The 15,925-nt window shown below is 37.8% G+C and overlaps 1 protein-coding gene across 4 annotated transcripts in view; it reads left to right on the top strand.

The window, feature by feature from the left end:
- TRAPPC11 (trafficking protein particle complex 11) overlaps positions 1-15,925 on the top strand; it is a 39,325-nt gene that overhangs the window by 377 nt on the left and 23,023 nt on the right. For all 4 annotated transcript variants that reach the window (XM_030563266.1, XM_030563265.1, XM_030563267.1 and 1 more), the window contains exons 2-11: positions 931-1,154; positions 2,059-2,228; positions 2,681-2,751; positions 4,458-4,572; positions 5,915-6,014; positions 7,380-7,453; positions 8,914-9,010; positions 10,217-10,350; positions 11,223-11,370; positions 15,478-15,571. In XM_030563266.1, the coding sequence (XP_030419126.1) occupies positions 951-1,154; positions 2,059-2,228; positions 2,681-2,751; positions 4,458-4,572; positions 5,915-6,014; positions 7,380-7,453; positions 8,914-9,010; positions 10,217-10,350; positions 11,223-11,370; positions 15,478-15,571 (1,207 nt within the window). In that variant the 5' untranslated portion in view covers positions 931-950. The remainder of the gene's footprint in view (positions 1-930; positions 1,155-2,058; positions 2,229-2,680; positions 2,752-4,457; positions 4,573-5,914; positions 6,015-7,379; positions 7,454-8,913; positions 9,011-10,216; positions 10,351-11,222; positions 11,371-15,477; positions 15,572-15,925) is intronic.

Here is a 15,925-nt window from a genome sequence, read left to right as displayed (position 1 = left end):
TAATGCTAGTGGTAAAGAAACCCTTTGTCCCCCCCGCGTATGTCCGGTACTGTTGGGTTGGGCTATGCCTGTGGTCAAGCTCCACTGACAAAAACATACGCTTTTCCTTTAGTGAAAACAGAAACGATTCCTTAATAATAATTTTATAAATTAAACAACAATCCGCACTGTTGTTCCACCTGTTTTCCCTGTGTACCATGTCTATAGGCCTCATTCTTTTCAGAGCAAGACCATCTTTGTATAGTGTGCTGCATCAAACATGAGGTTGGTGCTAAAAATGACAATGCCATGGTGAGGAAGAACATGCCTGTTGCTGTATACAGTACCTGGCCGATGCAAACCTTATTTAACCAGACTGCTTCTTATAGTGGTAACAGATATAAGCCCTAGCCTGCAGTTGACTCTGCCTGAGTAGAACCTGGGCTCTGCAAGTTCATAGGATTGTTTATGCAGATCCAACTGCAGGATTGGGACCATCAGAGTTCTCAAACCAGCCCCTAACCTGCCTCTTCAACTTCCAGTTGCCGTCCCTTCTGCTTCTGGGGTAGGAGGATACTTAATGAGCTTATCTGTATGCCTGTCGTTAGTGGTCCTTTGGCTCACAACTTTGCTAATAGTGCCAGTGTCTGAACAATATGAATAAAAACAGAAAAGTTTAATCTTGCCTGAGATCCACTGAGTGGTTCTTCCCCACACTCCAAAAAACATTATTGACTAATTCTTATCAGAGTGTTTGTTTGAAAAATCCCTGCATCTTAAATTTGTTTGTATTTCTTTCATTTTAAGTTGAGTGAGCAGACTGGATTTAACTTGCATCTTAAGTGAAAAGACTAATTTAATGCATTTTTCTTAATGAAATATCTTTTGTATCTACTCAGAGATTGCATATTTGAAAAGGGATTTGAGATATGGGGTATTTTTGTTTTTCAGGCATTCTGTACAACTTCAAGATGAGCCCAACACAATGGGACTTCCCTGTGGAACTATGTTGTCGGCCTATGGCTTTTGTAACCCTCACTGGCTTGGATGTAGTATATAATGCTGTTCATCGTGCAGTTTGGGATGCCTTTTGTGCAAACAGGAGAGCTGACCGAGTACCAATTTCTTTCAAAGTTCTTCCTGGTGACCATGAGTATCCCAAATGCAGAACAAAGGTATATCGTCTATGGTGTTTTCTTATAAAGACTTAAAATACATTTAATGTATTATGCAAACTATAAAGTGACTTACTGTAAAGTGTTTGCTGTTTGTGATTATTCTGTGTAAATCTTCAGTCAGAATGAATTAACTATTAGAAAGTTAATTGAAATCTGGAAACATAGCTTGCTAAGGGAGCACTATCACTCTTAAATCAATAATTTGGATACTTTTCATTTCAAATATTCAATTTTTAGATGTTCTGGAAAATTTTTAAAGCAGCTGTTTGTGTGAGAGTAAAATACAGTATGTGCGGTCTACTTGAATTTCTGCAGTGAAACTGAGACAATATCAGCTAGTGTGACACTTGGTAAGCAGCATAGACCAGTGGTTACTTATTACAGAGGAGAGTTGGAAATAAAGAAACCTGGATTCTATTCCCTAATTTTGCTTTCAATTGTGATTTTAGGACAAGTAACTTACATCTTTGTCAGTTTCTCTCTCTGTAAAATGGGGGTAATACTTACTTCACAACATGCTTTATAAAGTTATCTCTGCATGACAGGTACTATGTAAGTTCAAAGTATTTTATATTTCCTGAAGCTGACTTTTTTCTTTAGTGTCAGAATCTTTCCTCCTTCCAACACTCCTTCTCTCCCCCCCCCCCCCGCCATGTAAATCTATTTTTTATAATGTTTCAGTGGCTTACATCTGGCTCTTGAGCCAACAAGGTGTGATGGTTTTAAAAAAATCCTACCACACCTTCTCCATTAGGAAGCGGACACTTGAGAGCAAGATTGATAGAGGAAAGATCAAGTCCTCAAGACTGATCATGAACACATGGAATTCCCCATGCACATGCCACAGCAAAAATAAACTGGGTTGGTAACTCATTTTAATGAGTTAAATTAATATTTTCAGAGAACGTCCTATGAGTGGTACATTCCAAAAGGGATATTGAAGACTGGGTGGATGAATAAACATCTGAATCTGGTGCCAGCTCTTGTTGTGGTGTTCTATGAACTGGACTGGGATGAGCCACAGTGGAAAGAAAAACAGTCAGAATGTGCTACTAGAGTTGAAATTGTCAGGTACAGTTGTTTGAGTTGGGTTATAAGTATTAACTTGTATTTGTATTAAGTGTAAGTTGCAAAGTATTTGCATGTACCATAAAGCAGTTTCATCTTATTTTTAAAATATATATAATATAATTTTGTGCTGGACAGATGGGACTCTATAGATTAATTATTACTGAAATTTTGTTTAGAATATTTGATATGTATTTAAGAGGATTTAAAGATGTCTTATTTTAGACTGTAAATTGGCAAAGTTGCTTGGGAGCCACCTTTACTTCCTGTTTTCTAAAATCAGTGAGATTAAGAATGCCGTCGTTACAATCTAGCTGAGGAAAGAGAGAGAATATGTATCTCGTGGATGGTGCATGTGCCTTTTATATGCAATTTTTTAATGACTTTAAAAGTAGACTGAAAGTCATTGTATAAATATGAAATATGAGCTTGTCATTGCAACTCTTCTATTTCAGACAAAGTTTGCAGGGAAGAAACACAAAAGTTGCTGTGGTTTTGATTCAAAAGAAAACACCCTTGCCTCCAGGTACTGAAAGACTAATCAAACTGCAGTTCATGCAAATATGAGGTCCACATTTTCAAAGGACTTTACCCTGTTCATCATTTGTGCACTTTGCATGCAGTTCTCGTGCACTTTGCATGCAGTTCTCATGCACAGTGATTTGTGCGCACAAAAATTCACTTGCCACTACATGCACATACACAATGGAAAATTTGCTCTGAAAAATTGGCCCTAAAGTCCAGGTGCTTTTTCATTACCTTTTTTAACCAATTTCAGTTCCTCAGTACTATGACTTTTTTTTTTTTTTTTTTTTTAATGTCCAGCTTCTGATACTGTGTACCAAGCCTAGTGCAAATATGACTGTAACCCAGGGGTTCTCAAACTGGGTGTTGGGACCCCTCGGGGTCACGAGGTTACTACATAGGGGGTCACAAGCTGTCAGCCTCCACCCCAAACCCTGCTTTGCCTCCAGTATTTATAATGGTGTTAAATATATAAAAACGTGTTTTTAATGTGTGGGGGGGGTCACACTCCGAGGCTTTCTGTGTGAAAGGGGTCACCAGTACAAAAGTCTGAGAACCCTTGCTGTAACCTATCCTACAAAGCGGTTGTCACTTAATGCTTACCTCAGATCAGTAAAAAATAAACTAATTGCAGCTGATTTAAAAGCTGCACTGAAGCATTTTAATGTAAGAATATTCAATTGTCATTATGAATATTTCCTTATTAAAATGTCAGATTGGAACAGGCACAATGCTTAAGGCTCTTCATTAAGCCCAAGGATTTCACCATTCTCAGTACTTATTTCTGCCCAATAAAACTGTTATGAGAGCCCCATTTTGAATGGAGGTGAGAGGTGTGTGTTATGAAGTGTACACAGTACATTTTTACCCCTCTTGCCAAACTTTGGCAAGGGATAAAATTGTCACAGTCTGTCTGAATGTCAGTCATTCAGGAAAGAAATTTGAAGGGGTCGCATCCTAAATCAATCTATCCCAAGCTGTAACTGCATGAAATCATGGAAGGAGGAGCTTGTTTGTTTTTACTTGTTACATCTCTAAAAGTCACTGGTGCTGAGCTACAAAAGTGAGTTTTGTCTCAGTGGTTGTTTTTGGATTTTTTTAAATAACATGACTAGTACCATTAATTAATCTGTAAAGTGCTTTGTGAGTACCCTGCTTGTTCCTCAGGTCTTCTGGGGGTTACTCAGCCACAACGATATTCTGCTGATCAGAGCCTTGGTGTTTCAGATGACCTGAGAGAGAGTCTGTCTTTTTAGGTACATGTATACTCCACTATAACGCAACCCGATATAACAGGTTCGCATATAGCACGGTAGCAGCGGGGCTCCAGCGGTGCTTTAAAGGGTCCAGGGCTCTGGCTGCTGTGGGGAGCCCAGGGCCCTTTAAATCACTGCTGGAGCCCTGCTGCCACTACCCCAGGGCTGCAGCAGTGGGGCTCACCGGTGATGTAAAGGGCCTGGGTTCCCCGCAGCGGCCGGAGTTCCGGGCTCTTTAAATCACTGCTGCAGTCCTGCCACTGCTACCCCAATATAACAGCGTTTCACCTATACGCAGTAGGGATTTTTAGCTCCCCACGACCGCGTTATATCGGGGTAGAAGTGTATATCAGCTATTCCATAGCTTGTGATAGTCAAGTTTTGAGAAGAGTGCAATTTGACACTGCTTTGCCAATTGATGCTTGTTTGCATGCTCTTCTGATTTCATTAGGGGAAGATGTTGTTGCTTCAGAAAGAGCAGCAGCTTTATGTAATGCTTGTGACCTCTCTGGAAAATCCTTGTTTGTGCTGCCACACACTGATCATCTGGTTGGTTACATTATAAGGTAAGTGAATTGATAAAAGTCTCTTCCTGCAATGCATTTTTTCCAGTCTATTAAGGGACATATGATATGCAGATATCAACTCGCCTGTACATCAGCTGTAGAGCAATTGTAAACTTACATTACTCATATTTTATTCCTTTGTTGAAACACTCCACATCATGCTGAGTCCTGATGAATCCAATAAGTTTCTTTTAACCTTTGTCCTTTTTCCGTAAGGTCATGTTATGATTGGCACCTTCCCTCTAAGTAGGACATAAAACCTGCTACTAAATGGATTTCTGGGAGACAGTGTCAGGAAACCCAAAGACTGCCTTTGGTTCACTCTGGATCTTTTTACGCACTTGCATAGTACATCTAGCCCTGTTAGTTATGGGAGATTGAAGCTACTGCTAGGCAAGTGTTTGCTTTTTCCTTGTCTGCCTTCATTAGATGTTTTCATTCTTTTTCTGTATATGCCAACTACAGTACAAGCTGTTTTATCTGACATGTTGAGGGACCGGGGGCTGCTGGTAAGTGAAAAATGCTGGCTAACTAATTTAGGTCAACGTACAACCACTGCAGTAAGTCAGTTGGCTGTTGTTGGCCAGGAGCACTTGCACTGACTGAAGTGGGGCACTGGCAGCTGTGTGGCAGGAGCCCCCAACCCACCCAGAATGACAGCCCAGCCTCCGCTCAGTTTCAGGGCAGGCAGAGTACCAGCAGTGAAATTGACATTCTTGTCAGTTTCATGGCTTCAACTGCTGCTCTGAGCCAGAAGCAGCCATGAAACTGACAAGAATGTTAGCCAACTGCTGATGTCAGTAACACTGTCTAAACAGACACTGTGACTCCCTAACTACACCAACTTAAGTCTTTCATGGAGGTAGAGTTATGTCGGTGTAACAGGCCACTTCATCAGCAACAACATTCTAGTGTAGACACTGACATAATTAGGTTGATACAAACTGCCTTATGTCGACCTAACTCTTTCGTGTAAACCAAGCCTGAGTACCTTTCCCAACCTGAAGAGCTCTGTGTAACTCAAAAGCAAGTCTCTCTCACCAACAGAAGTTGGTCCAATAAAAGATATTACCTCACCCACCTCATCTCAAAAATACTCTAGGCAGATAATGTAGGTTAAAATAAATATCACAAGAATTTTCAATTTAGTGCTTTCCTAAATTGGTACCTGTATGGATACCAGTAACCTAAGTGTTTGTGTTTTGGGGTTTTTTTTTGGTTGCTTACAGTGATTGTAGAAGGAATAGTGTTAAAAATAGCCTAATTTAGTACTTTAGATCCTGTATATACTGAAATAACTTCTTTATTTGCTTTAAAAGTGATGTGCAATTCTCTCTTACAGATTAGAGAATGCTTTTTATGAGCATGCACAGACCTACTACTATACCGAAATAAGAAGGGTAAAATCTCATAAAGAATTCTTGAATAAAACAACGCATCAGGTAATGCTACTCCTTTTTAAATAAGATAATTCCAAAAATGTAGATGACTTATAATATAGTCTGTGTTATCATATATAGGATTTTTTAAAAATAAGAATATTAAAACAATTTTCACACTTTTTTTTTCTTTTTCACTTTTATCCTAGATATGGTCCTTTTTCTTACCTTACATCAACTAAAGTGAAATTCACCTTTTAAAGGTGAACTTCAAATAAAAAATGACAGTGGAATTAAATCCAGAGTTACATACTGAAAACTCCCACTTGTCAGACTTGTGGTGGTAGTGTATTTCAGCATAGAAACAGGTTTTCAACTCACTTTTTGAAAATAAAATTTCTGGGCTGAAATTCTTTTGGTAGCTCAAGTCAGCCTGAAGTATTCCAGAAAACAACACACCAAATACAGGTGTCTTGCTGCAATCTCTGATATTTGGGATGTCATGGATCAATGTATTTTGGGATATCGTCTCTGAAACAGGAAGTGTCAAGCATAGACTCATAGACTCTAGGACTGGAAGGGACCTCAAGAGGTCATCGAGTCCAGTCCCCTGCCCTCATGGCAGGACCAAATACTGTCTAGACCATCCCTGATAGACATTTATCTAACCTACTCTTAAATATCTCCAGCGATGGAGATTCCACAACTTCCCTAGGCAATCTGTTCCAGTGTTTAACTACCCTGACAGTTAGGAACTTTTTCCTAATGTCCAACCTAAATCTCCCTTGCTGCAGTTTAAGCCCATTGCTTCTTGTTCTATCATTGGAGGCTAAGGTGAACAAGTTTTCTCCCTCCTCCTGATGACACCCTTTTAGATACCTGAAAACTGCTATCATGTTTATATATTTTTAAAACTTTGCAAAAGAGGAGAAATTATATGGAAGTTTTATGTTTTTTCTGTGCAGTGTTCTAGCTCAGGCTATAGAGGGCACTTACCACAGACTTCTGGGCTTAACTTGATTCTCATTTGTTTTTTTTTCAATTCACAAATACTGGTTTTGACATAAGAATTTGTGTTGCAACCACCAACTATCCTCTATTTTGGAAAACATGGAAAGATTGCCTTTAGAGCCACGAGATGTATCCTTAAGGTCTCTATTCAGGGTCACCAATGGACAGTAAAAGGCTGTCTCCCTTTCATTTGGAGTGGGAGCAATAAATTGGGTTCAGCAAAAGAGCTCGGTGTCATGTTATTAAACAACTACTCATCATTGTTTTCTGTGATATCTATACACTTCCTTATATTCTGCATACTTCCAACTAAGTTATCTGTGATTTCTCTGAGTATTAAAATATATTCCAATTTTGTAAATGTTTGCAATCCATTTAGATTATTGGTACCATTAAAATATTGGTTGTATTTTGCAGCTTTTATTTGTGAGACATCAGTTCAAAATAGCATTCTTCAGTGAGCTGAAACAAGATACACAGAATGCTCTTAAGTAAGCTTTCTTTTTTCTCAGTGACTTCTCTTACTTCAGGGTTAGTGAAATGTAAAACCCAAATTTTATATTTGGGCAGTTGTAACAAATCAAGCAATCAATATTTTGAGCTCATTCTACACTGGAATGAATTATGTGTTTTGTTCGTCTGTTTTGTTCAGAGTAAATGTTGGTACAAAGAATTTTCTTGAGTTTGTGTTCAACTTCATACTTCAAATACGTCTCTAAATTTACACTGATATAAAATAACTTTTAGAAGTACACAGGTTAAGGTTCTAACTTCAACACTAACTGATGTTTTATGGATTCTGTATTTCTTATGGAGTACATTAAGACCTAAATAGAAATGAATTGAACTCTATCTTTAAGACAAAGGGCATAGAAAATACTCTACACGCATATCCATGCACACGCTGCCTCCTTTCCCCCCCACAATTGCTCTTGGAGCCTTAACTGTTGAATTTCCGTTATGATGTGCAGCTGTGCAACCTTAATGTGGCCTTGAAATTACTTCTGCATCTAATTCTTTGTTTATTTGTTACATGCCTCTCCAAATTTTCATTAAATAAAGTATTTGCCTATTCTTTAATGTCATTTAAATGGTCTCAGTTGGGCTTTAAAGGTCACATTTCTATTAAGGTGAATGGAATATAGGAAAGGTAAGCTCCCAACCTTTACTATCATTATTTGTCAAAATCTTTCTAATAAAAAAAGATAACAAACCAGTCAACTGGTGGACTATTCATGTTTAAAGTTGTGTGTGTGCTTAATTGCTTTTGTTGGATAGACGTCATAGTCAGTTGCATGCTTAGAGCTGACCCTCAGGTGGTATCACTTCGCATATCTTGCTAAAGAAAAGCATTCCATGGCTACTTTCTGCGAAAATTTCTGAATTTCACTTTTGGATATTTTTAGATGTATCTCTGAAACCAAAAGCTGTAACTAAATCCAAACTTCAGAATATTCTAACTTACTATTTTGTTGCTTAACAAAAAAAAAATAGTCAATTTCTGACTCCTGTGCTACATCCCTGAATATGTGCTACTATTTATCATATCTGAAGATTTACTAGTATTTCAGAAATGTTTTTAATGTTCTTTTGGGAACGTGTAATCGTAGTGTTCTTTTGACTATTGCAGTTTGTGTTCAGTCTGCCTGTTGGTAGAGATTAATGAAGCAAAAAAGCACAAGGTTTGGGTTTGTTTTTGTTTCTTTTCTTTTTAAATAGCTCCTAAACTGCTGATTGGAAAAAGGCAGGAAAAGTTTTGTCTTGACCAATTAATAGAAATAGAAAGTTTGCTTGAAGATGTTGTGAATGCAGAGTCAGTTGTATGTGTTACTGTTATCAATGAGCTTTTCACCAGAAAAAATTATTTTCATTGAATGCGGATTCTTTCTTTTTGAATAGTTTGTTTTGTTTCGTATGCCAACCCACCTAACTTCTAAACATTCATGTTTAGAAATTACAGAACTGCATATAATCTTGTACATGAATTGAGGGCGCATGAAACGAACATGTTGGAAATCAAGACCATGGCAGGATTTATAAACTACAAGGTAACGAATTTGTTGTAATCTTTAGCAAACCTGTAAATTTTAAAATATGATGGTATCTGAAGGACTCAGAATTTGTAAAGATTTAATTTTAAAAATGCCTCTCCTAATATTATTGCTTTTAGAGCATTATCTAGCTCTAAAGTACTACCCGGCTGCAGTCCCCCTAAATTCCAGCTTGTGGAGGTTACTTCAAATTCCAAGGAGAAAATACCTCCTCAGTAGAAGTTGGGCTCAGGTGTTTAGAATTCAGAGGGTAGCCGTGTTAGTCTGGATCTGTAAAAGCAGCAAAGAATCCTGTGGCACCTTATAGACTAACAGACGTTTTGGAGCATGAGCTTTCGTGGGTGAATACCCACTTCCTCAGATGCATGCATCTGAGGAAGTGGGTATTCACCCACGAAAGCTCATGCTCCAAAACGTCTGTTAGTCTATAAGGTGCCACAGGATTCTTTGCTGTGTTTAGAATTGTGTTTCCTCTTTAAAGAGTTAGAGCTTACATGGGGCTCAATCCCATGAACAGCTTAGCACCTCCTCAATTCCCATTGAAGTCAGTGGGAAAAAACAGCACTTTACAGAAACAAGTTCATGTAGCCTTTAGATTAATGATCCCCCATTTTAAAAGGTGGAGAAGGAATAGTAATCCTGAAGAAAGGATGGCTCTTCCTTTGGAAGAACCAGTTTTAGGGGACCTTGGGTCAGCAAAGTGTCTTCCTGCCTACCAATTTAAAAAAAAACATTACTGGAGCTGGTCCTCAACCAGGCCCTTGAAAGGAAATATCCACAAGGTTTGGATTACTGCAGACTTCATAGTCTTTGTGGGGAAGATCACTGCCTCCAAAGGATATCTGGCGCTGTCCATCCCTCCTCTCCCAAGTAGCTCAGCAATTCCATGCTGGATCTGGGAGTGTGTGGTGTTCACTCTCTTCTGAGGTGAGTTTGATCTGTGCCTGTTTGTTTATTTTCTGGGGAGGACTAATCATTCGGTTCTTGCCATAATTTATATGGAGGACCATGTGGATGTGTGGTACGGAACCGTGCTTGCTTCAGATACAATGCTATCAGGTGTTGTATCCGACCTTCATTTTTTAAATTGTTTGGGATCTTATTTACCTACTACATTTCTAATGTTAGATTTACTTTTAGAAATTTGAACTTTGATTAGACTGTTGATAAAGATTTTAAAGTCTTTTATTTTTATTTCTATAGATTTGTCGCCTCTGTTTTCAGCATAACACCCCATTGGATGCAATTGCTCAGTTCAGGAAGCATATTGACTTGTGCAAGAAAAAAATAGGCAGTGCAGAGCTGGCTTTTGAGCATGCTGCCTGGATGTCTAAACAGTATGTTTTTGCTAAGTAATACTTCCATTGTAGCTCACGTATAAGCATTTCTCAAAGTTAATTGTTTTATGTCTAGAGAAGCAGTGAAATTCTGAATTTTTCTTCATGAAAGAGTTGCAATAGATATTAAAAGGTATAATATACTTAGGCATTTATTAGTTTAATTGTCCTGTGTCAGTGTGCTTTGCATTAATAACTGACAGTAATTCATAAGTGGTGGGACTCAGCATGTATTACGTACTGTGAGATATAGAATCTGATTTTACAGTTATTAGAAGCTTTGTCTAACTGGCTTCAGTAGGAATTTAAAACTTCATAATGTATGCCAACCTCACAAAGACATTATCATAACATTATACTGTGTTTTAAACATACAGAAGACAGCAGGCCATAGCTGTAAAGATTGCTGTCCTCTGAGGGAGCGGGCAGGAGAGTTCTACTTATTGGGATTGCCTCAAGTTAGTGGGGAGGAGTTAGGAGGCTTTCATTGTCATTGCCCAGTCTTTATTTGTTCTGCATGTAAAGGGAGGGCTTCAGTCTCCAGGGCTGTCAGTCAGCATCAGTCATGAGCACTGAATGCATATAGAAATTAAAACCCTACTGATTTTACAAAACAGTACAATTATTTCAAAATAGCTGGGCCCTGACCCTGGCATTTCTGCACCCATATGAATGCAATTGTGGGGAATGGGTCACTGAGGTTCAAAAACCTATGAAAGTCTTGGATGAACTTTAATTTAATTTACAATGACACTTTAGTTCAAATCCGCTGTGTACTGTACTTAACCACAGCCACATATATCATACAGTTAAAGCTTAATCTTTCATTTTATAGTAATATTCAGGTAAAAAAAATGTTGTTGTTTTTAAAGATTTCAGGCCTTTGGAGACTTGTTTGATGAGGCTATTAAACTAGGCTTGACAGCAATTCAGACTCAGAATCCAGGTTTTTATTACCAGCAGGCAGCATACTATGCGCAGGAACGGAAGCAACTAGCCATCGTACTCTGTAACCATGACGTAAGTTGTAAACTGTTTTGCCAATCAGCTAACTTTTTGTTCTAAATATTTATTAAAGCTTCAGTCTAGTATAGATGAAGCTAAATCCAGTAATATGCCTTTATTAGCAACCTAGGAGCAGCAATACCTAGTACAGTATTTGGAAGGATTGACTATTAGTGAATAAATTAATCATCACTTTATCCCAAACGACCTCAACTGTAAATAAAAAAAAAAACCAAAAAAAACCCCAACCAACCAATTTTTAGTTATGCAGCAGATTTTATGTAAAATATTTTTCTAAATGTTTCTAAATTATTCAGCACTTATCTGGCAGAAAAAGTCTGAAAAAGGAGCCAATTTGTATTCCGCTATGAACATTTATGTATAATTATAGCAAACTATACTTTCACACTGACGTGTCAATCATTTAAAATATGCTGAATTCCTACTGATGCTACTTAACCTGTTACTGCTGCGTAACCCTGTTAGGAACCGTTTAAAAAAAAAATAAACAAAGCTGCCTATAATTGTGCAGACTTTAAAAGGAAAAGTAATTAGTTTACACCAATTACAAGTTACGCTAAAAACAAATGAAAGTAAATAGGCTGTGGTGGTAGACTGAATTGAGAATGTAAGAATGGTCTGACCTAGTACAGCCAATGGTGCATCTAGCCCAGTATCCTGTCTTCTGACAGTGGCTAGTGGCAAATGCTTCAGAGGGAATGAGCACAACAGGACAATTCTAGTCTATCTTCTCCAGTCCCAGCTTCTGGCAGTCACAGGCTTAGGTACTCCCAGAGCATGTGATTGCATCCCTGACCATATTGGCTAATAGCCATTGATAGATAAATTCATGGAGAATAGGTCTAATTCTTTTTTGAACCCATTTATACTTTTCACCTTCACAACATCCCCAGCAATGCATTCCACAGGTTGACAGTGTATTGTGTGAAGAAGTACTTCTTTGTTTGTTTTAAACCTGCTGCCTATTAATGTCATTGAGTGACCCCTTGTTCTTGTATTATGAGAAGGGGTAAATTACACTTCCTTATTCACTTTCTCCACACCATTCATGGTTTTATGCTGTCATATCTCTCCCTTAATCATCTCTTTTCTAAATTAAACTGTTCCAGACATCTTAATCTCTCCTCATCTAAAAGGTGTTCCATACCAGTTATCATTTTTGGTTGCCATTCTCTGTACCTTTTTCCAATTCTAATATATCTTTTTTGAGATGGAGTGACGAGAACTGCATGCAGCATTCAAAGTGTGGGTGTACCATGGATTTATGTAGTGGCATTATTATATTTTCTGTCTTATTATCTATCCCTTTTCTAATGGTTACTACCAATCTGTTAGCTATTTTGATGGCCACTGCACGTTGAGCAGATGTTTTCGGAGTACTATCCGCAATGACTCCAAGATCTCTCTTGAGTGGTAATAGCTAATTTAGACCCCATTCATTTATATGTATAGCTGGGAGAATGTTTTTCAATATGCATTTCTTTGCATATATCAACACTGAATTTTATCTACCATTTTGTTGCCCAGCCGCCCAGTTTTGTGAGATCCTTTTGTAACTCTTCACAGTCAGCTTTGGGCTTAACTATCTTGAGTAATTTTGTTTATCTGCCATCTTTGCCCCTCATTGCTCACCCCTTTTTCCAGATCATTTATGAATATATTGAACAGGACTGATTCCAGTACAGATCCTTGCAACACCCTGTTATTTACCTCTCTTCATTGTGAAAACTGACGATTTATTCCTACCCCTTGTTTCCTACCTTTTTAACCGTTACTGATCCATAAGAGGACGTTCCCTTTTATCCCATGACTGCTTAGTTTGCTTAAGATCCTTTCATGAGGAACCTTGTCAAAGACTTTCTGAAAGTCCAGTACACTATATCAGCTAGATCACCTTTGGCCACCTGCTTGATGACACCCTCAGAGAATTCTAATAGATTGGTGAGGCATAGTTTCCCTTTACAAAAGCAGTGTTGACTCTTCTCCAGTGTATTGTGTCCATCTGTGTGTTTGGTAATTCTGTCCTTCACTATGGTTTCAACCAGTTTGCGTGTTACTGAAGTTAGGCTTACTGGCCTGTAATTGTCAAGATTGCCTCTGGAGCCTTTTTAAAAAATTGACATGACATTAGCTATTCTCCTATCATCTGGCTCAGAAGCTGATTTAAGCAATAGGTTTCATACCACAGTTAATAGTTCTGCAATTTCATATCTGAGTTCCTTCAGAACTCATGGGTGACTACCATCTGCTTCTGGTGGCTTATTACTGTTTAAATTATGAATTTGTTCCAAAACCTTCTCTATTTATACCTCAATCTGAGGCAGTTCCTTAGATTTATCACCTAAAAAGAATGGCACTGCTGCAGGAATTTCCTTCACATTCTTTGCAGTGAAGATCAATGCAAATAATTCATTTAGCTTTTCTGCAACAGCCTTGTCTTCCTTGAGTGCTCCTTTTAGCATTTGATTTGTCCACTGCTTGTTTGGCAGCTTTCCTGCTTTTGATGTACTGAAAAAAAATTGCTGTTAGTTTTTGTCTTTTACGTGTTGCTCTTCAAATTCTTGTTGTGGCCCGCCTAATTATACTTTTATGGTTGACTTGCGAGAGTTTATGCTTTTGTTTTCCTCATTGGGATTTGACTTCCTATTTATAAAGATGCCTTTTTGCCTCTAACCATCTTTCACTCTGATTAGCCAAAATGGCATTTTCTTGTTTTTGATCATTACTGTTTTTTTTAATTTGGAATATACATTTAGTTTGAGCCTCTATTATGATGTTTTAAATAGTTTACATGCTGCAGGCATTTCATTTCACTCTTGCGACTGTTCCTTTTAATTTCTGTTTAACTAGCTTTCTCGTTTTTGTGTCATTCCCACCACAGTAGCATTTAAAGGACTTTCTCTAGTATTTTTCTCTCTACAAGGATATTAAATTTAATTACATTATGGTTCCTATTACTTAATGCTTCAGCTATATTCACCTCTTCGTCCAGATCCTGTGCGCAATTTAGGACTAAATCAAGAATTGCCTCTCTCCTTGTGGGCTCCAGAACTAGCTGCTCTAAGAAGCAGTCATTAATCATGTCTAGAAATTTTATCTCTGCATCCCATCCTGAGGTGACATGTAGCCAGTTATTACGGGGGTAGTTGAAATCCTCCATTATTATTGGGTTTTCTCTGTTTTTGTAGCCTGTCTCTGAGCCACTTTACTGCGGTCAGTAATATATTCCTACTGCTACACTCATTATTCAAGCATGGAATTTCTATCCAGAGAGATTCTATGATAGTTTGTCATTTAAGATTTTTGCTATATTTGACTCTATACTTACTTTCATATATAGTGCCGCTCCCCCACCAGCACTATCTACTCTGTCATTTCTATATATTTTGCACCGTGGTATTACCATAGTCTATTGATTATCATTGTTGTACCAAGTTTCTGTGATGCCTACTATATCAGTATCCTCATTTAATACCAGCCTCTCAAGTTCACACATCATAGTATTTAGCCTTCTAGAATTTGAATACAACCACTTAAATAAATGTCTGCCTTCATGTGATGTAATTGAATGGGACTTTTTCATTTGAAAAAACAACAAGGAGTCCTTGTGGCATCTCAGAGACCAACAAATTTATTTGGGCATAAGCTTTCGTTGTTTTTGCTGCTACAGACTAACACAGCTACTCCTCTGAAACCTTTTTTTCATTTGACTATTTCTCTTTAGTTTCTACTTATACTTGATCAACTTCTATCATCTTCTGTTTGCTAGGATATAGAGAAACCCCTTTAATAAATCCTCCCAGAGGGAAGTCTCTGTTCAAACAATGTGCTACTCCATACCTGTCAGCTTTCCCCTACCCTTACTTTAAAAATTCCTATGACCATTTCAATTGTATATGCCAGTATTACACTTTTTTCAATTGCTTATCTGGTTTCCTAGTACGTAGTAATTTACACAAATGGTTGAAAAAGTTAAATACATTAAGAACTTGATATTCCTCTTTTTTTGCTCTTTAAATGTGTATGTTTTTGCTTATTTACTTCAACACTGATCTTTGAAATATGAACCCTTTTAAAAGGCTATATTTGCTGAATTTACAGTCTTCTGTCAGCTATCCCAATCCGGATCCACTGGAAACTCAAACTGGAGTGCTTGACTTTTATGGACAGAGATCATGGCGTCAGGGAATACTAAGTAAATAATTTTTCTGTTTTTAATTCCTACAGAGCTCAGACAAAAGGATTGAGGTCCTGATCCTGTAATTAGCTCTGGATTGACAGATTCCCTGCACCTCTTTACAGCCACCTGACTTCAGTGAGACTGAATAGGTGCAGTGGTCTGCCCTGCAGAACCAATTACAGGACTAAGTCCTTAATTTGTCCTTTTACTTGGCAGTGTAAATCTGAACTGTAATTCAGGAAAGTGTACATCTAGAATCTTATTTCTGTAAGTTTTCTCCTTCTATGTAGATGAATATATCTTTTACCTAACTAGAGAGGTATTTAAATTAGTTACTGGTGTAATATAAAATAAGTGGTACACAAAATA

The sequence above is a fragment of the Gopherus evgoodei genome, chromosome 5 (assembly GCF_007399415.2).
Source record: "Gopherus evgoodei ecotype Sinaloan lineage chromosome 5, rGopEvg1_v1.p, whole genome shotgun sequence".
Taxonomy (NCBI): domain Eukaryota; kingdom Metazoa; phylum Chordata; order Testudines; family Testudinidae; genus Gopherus; species Gopherus evgoodei.
Note: the sequence above shows the minus strand (reverse complement) of the source record. Positions and strands in the feature narration are given on the sequence as shown.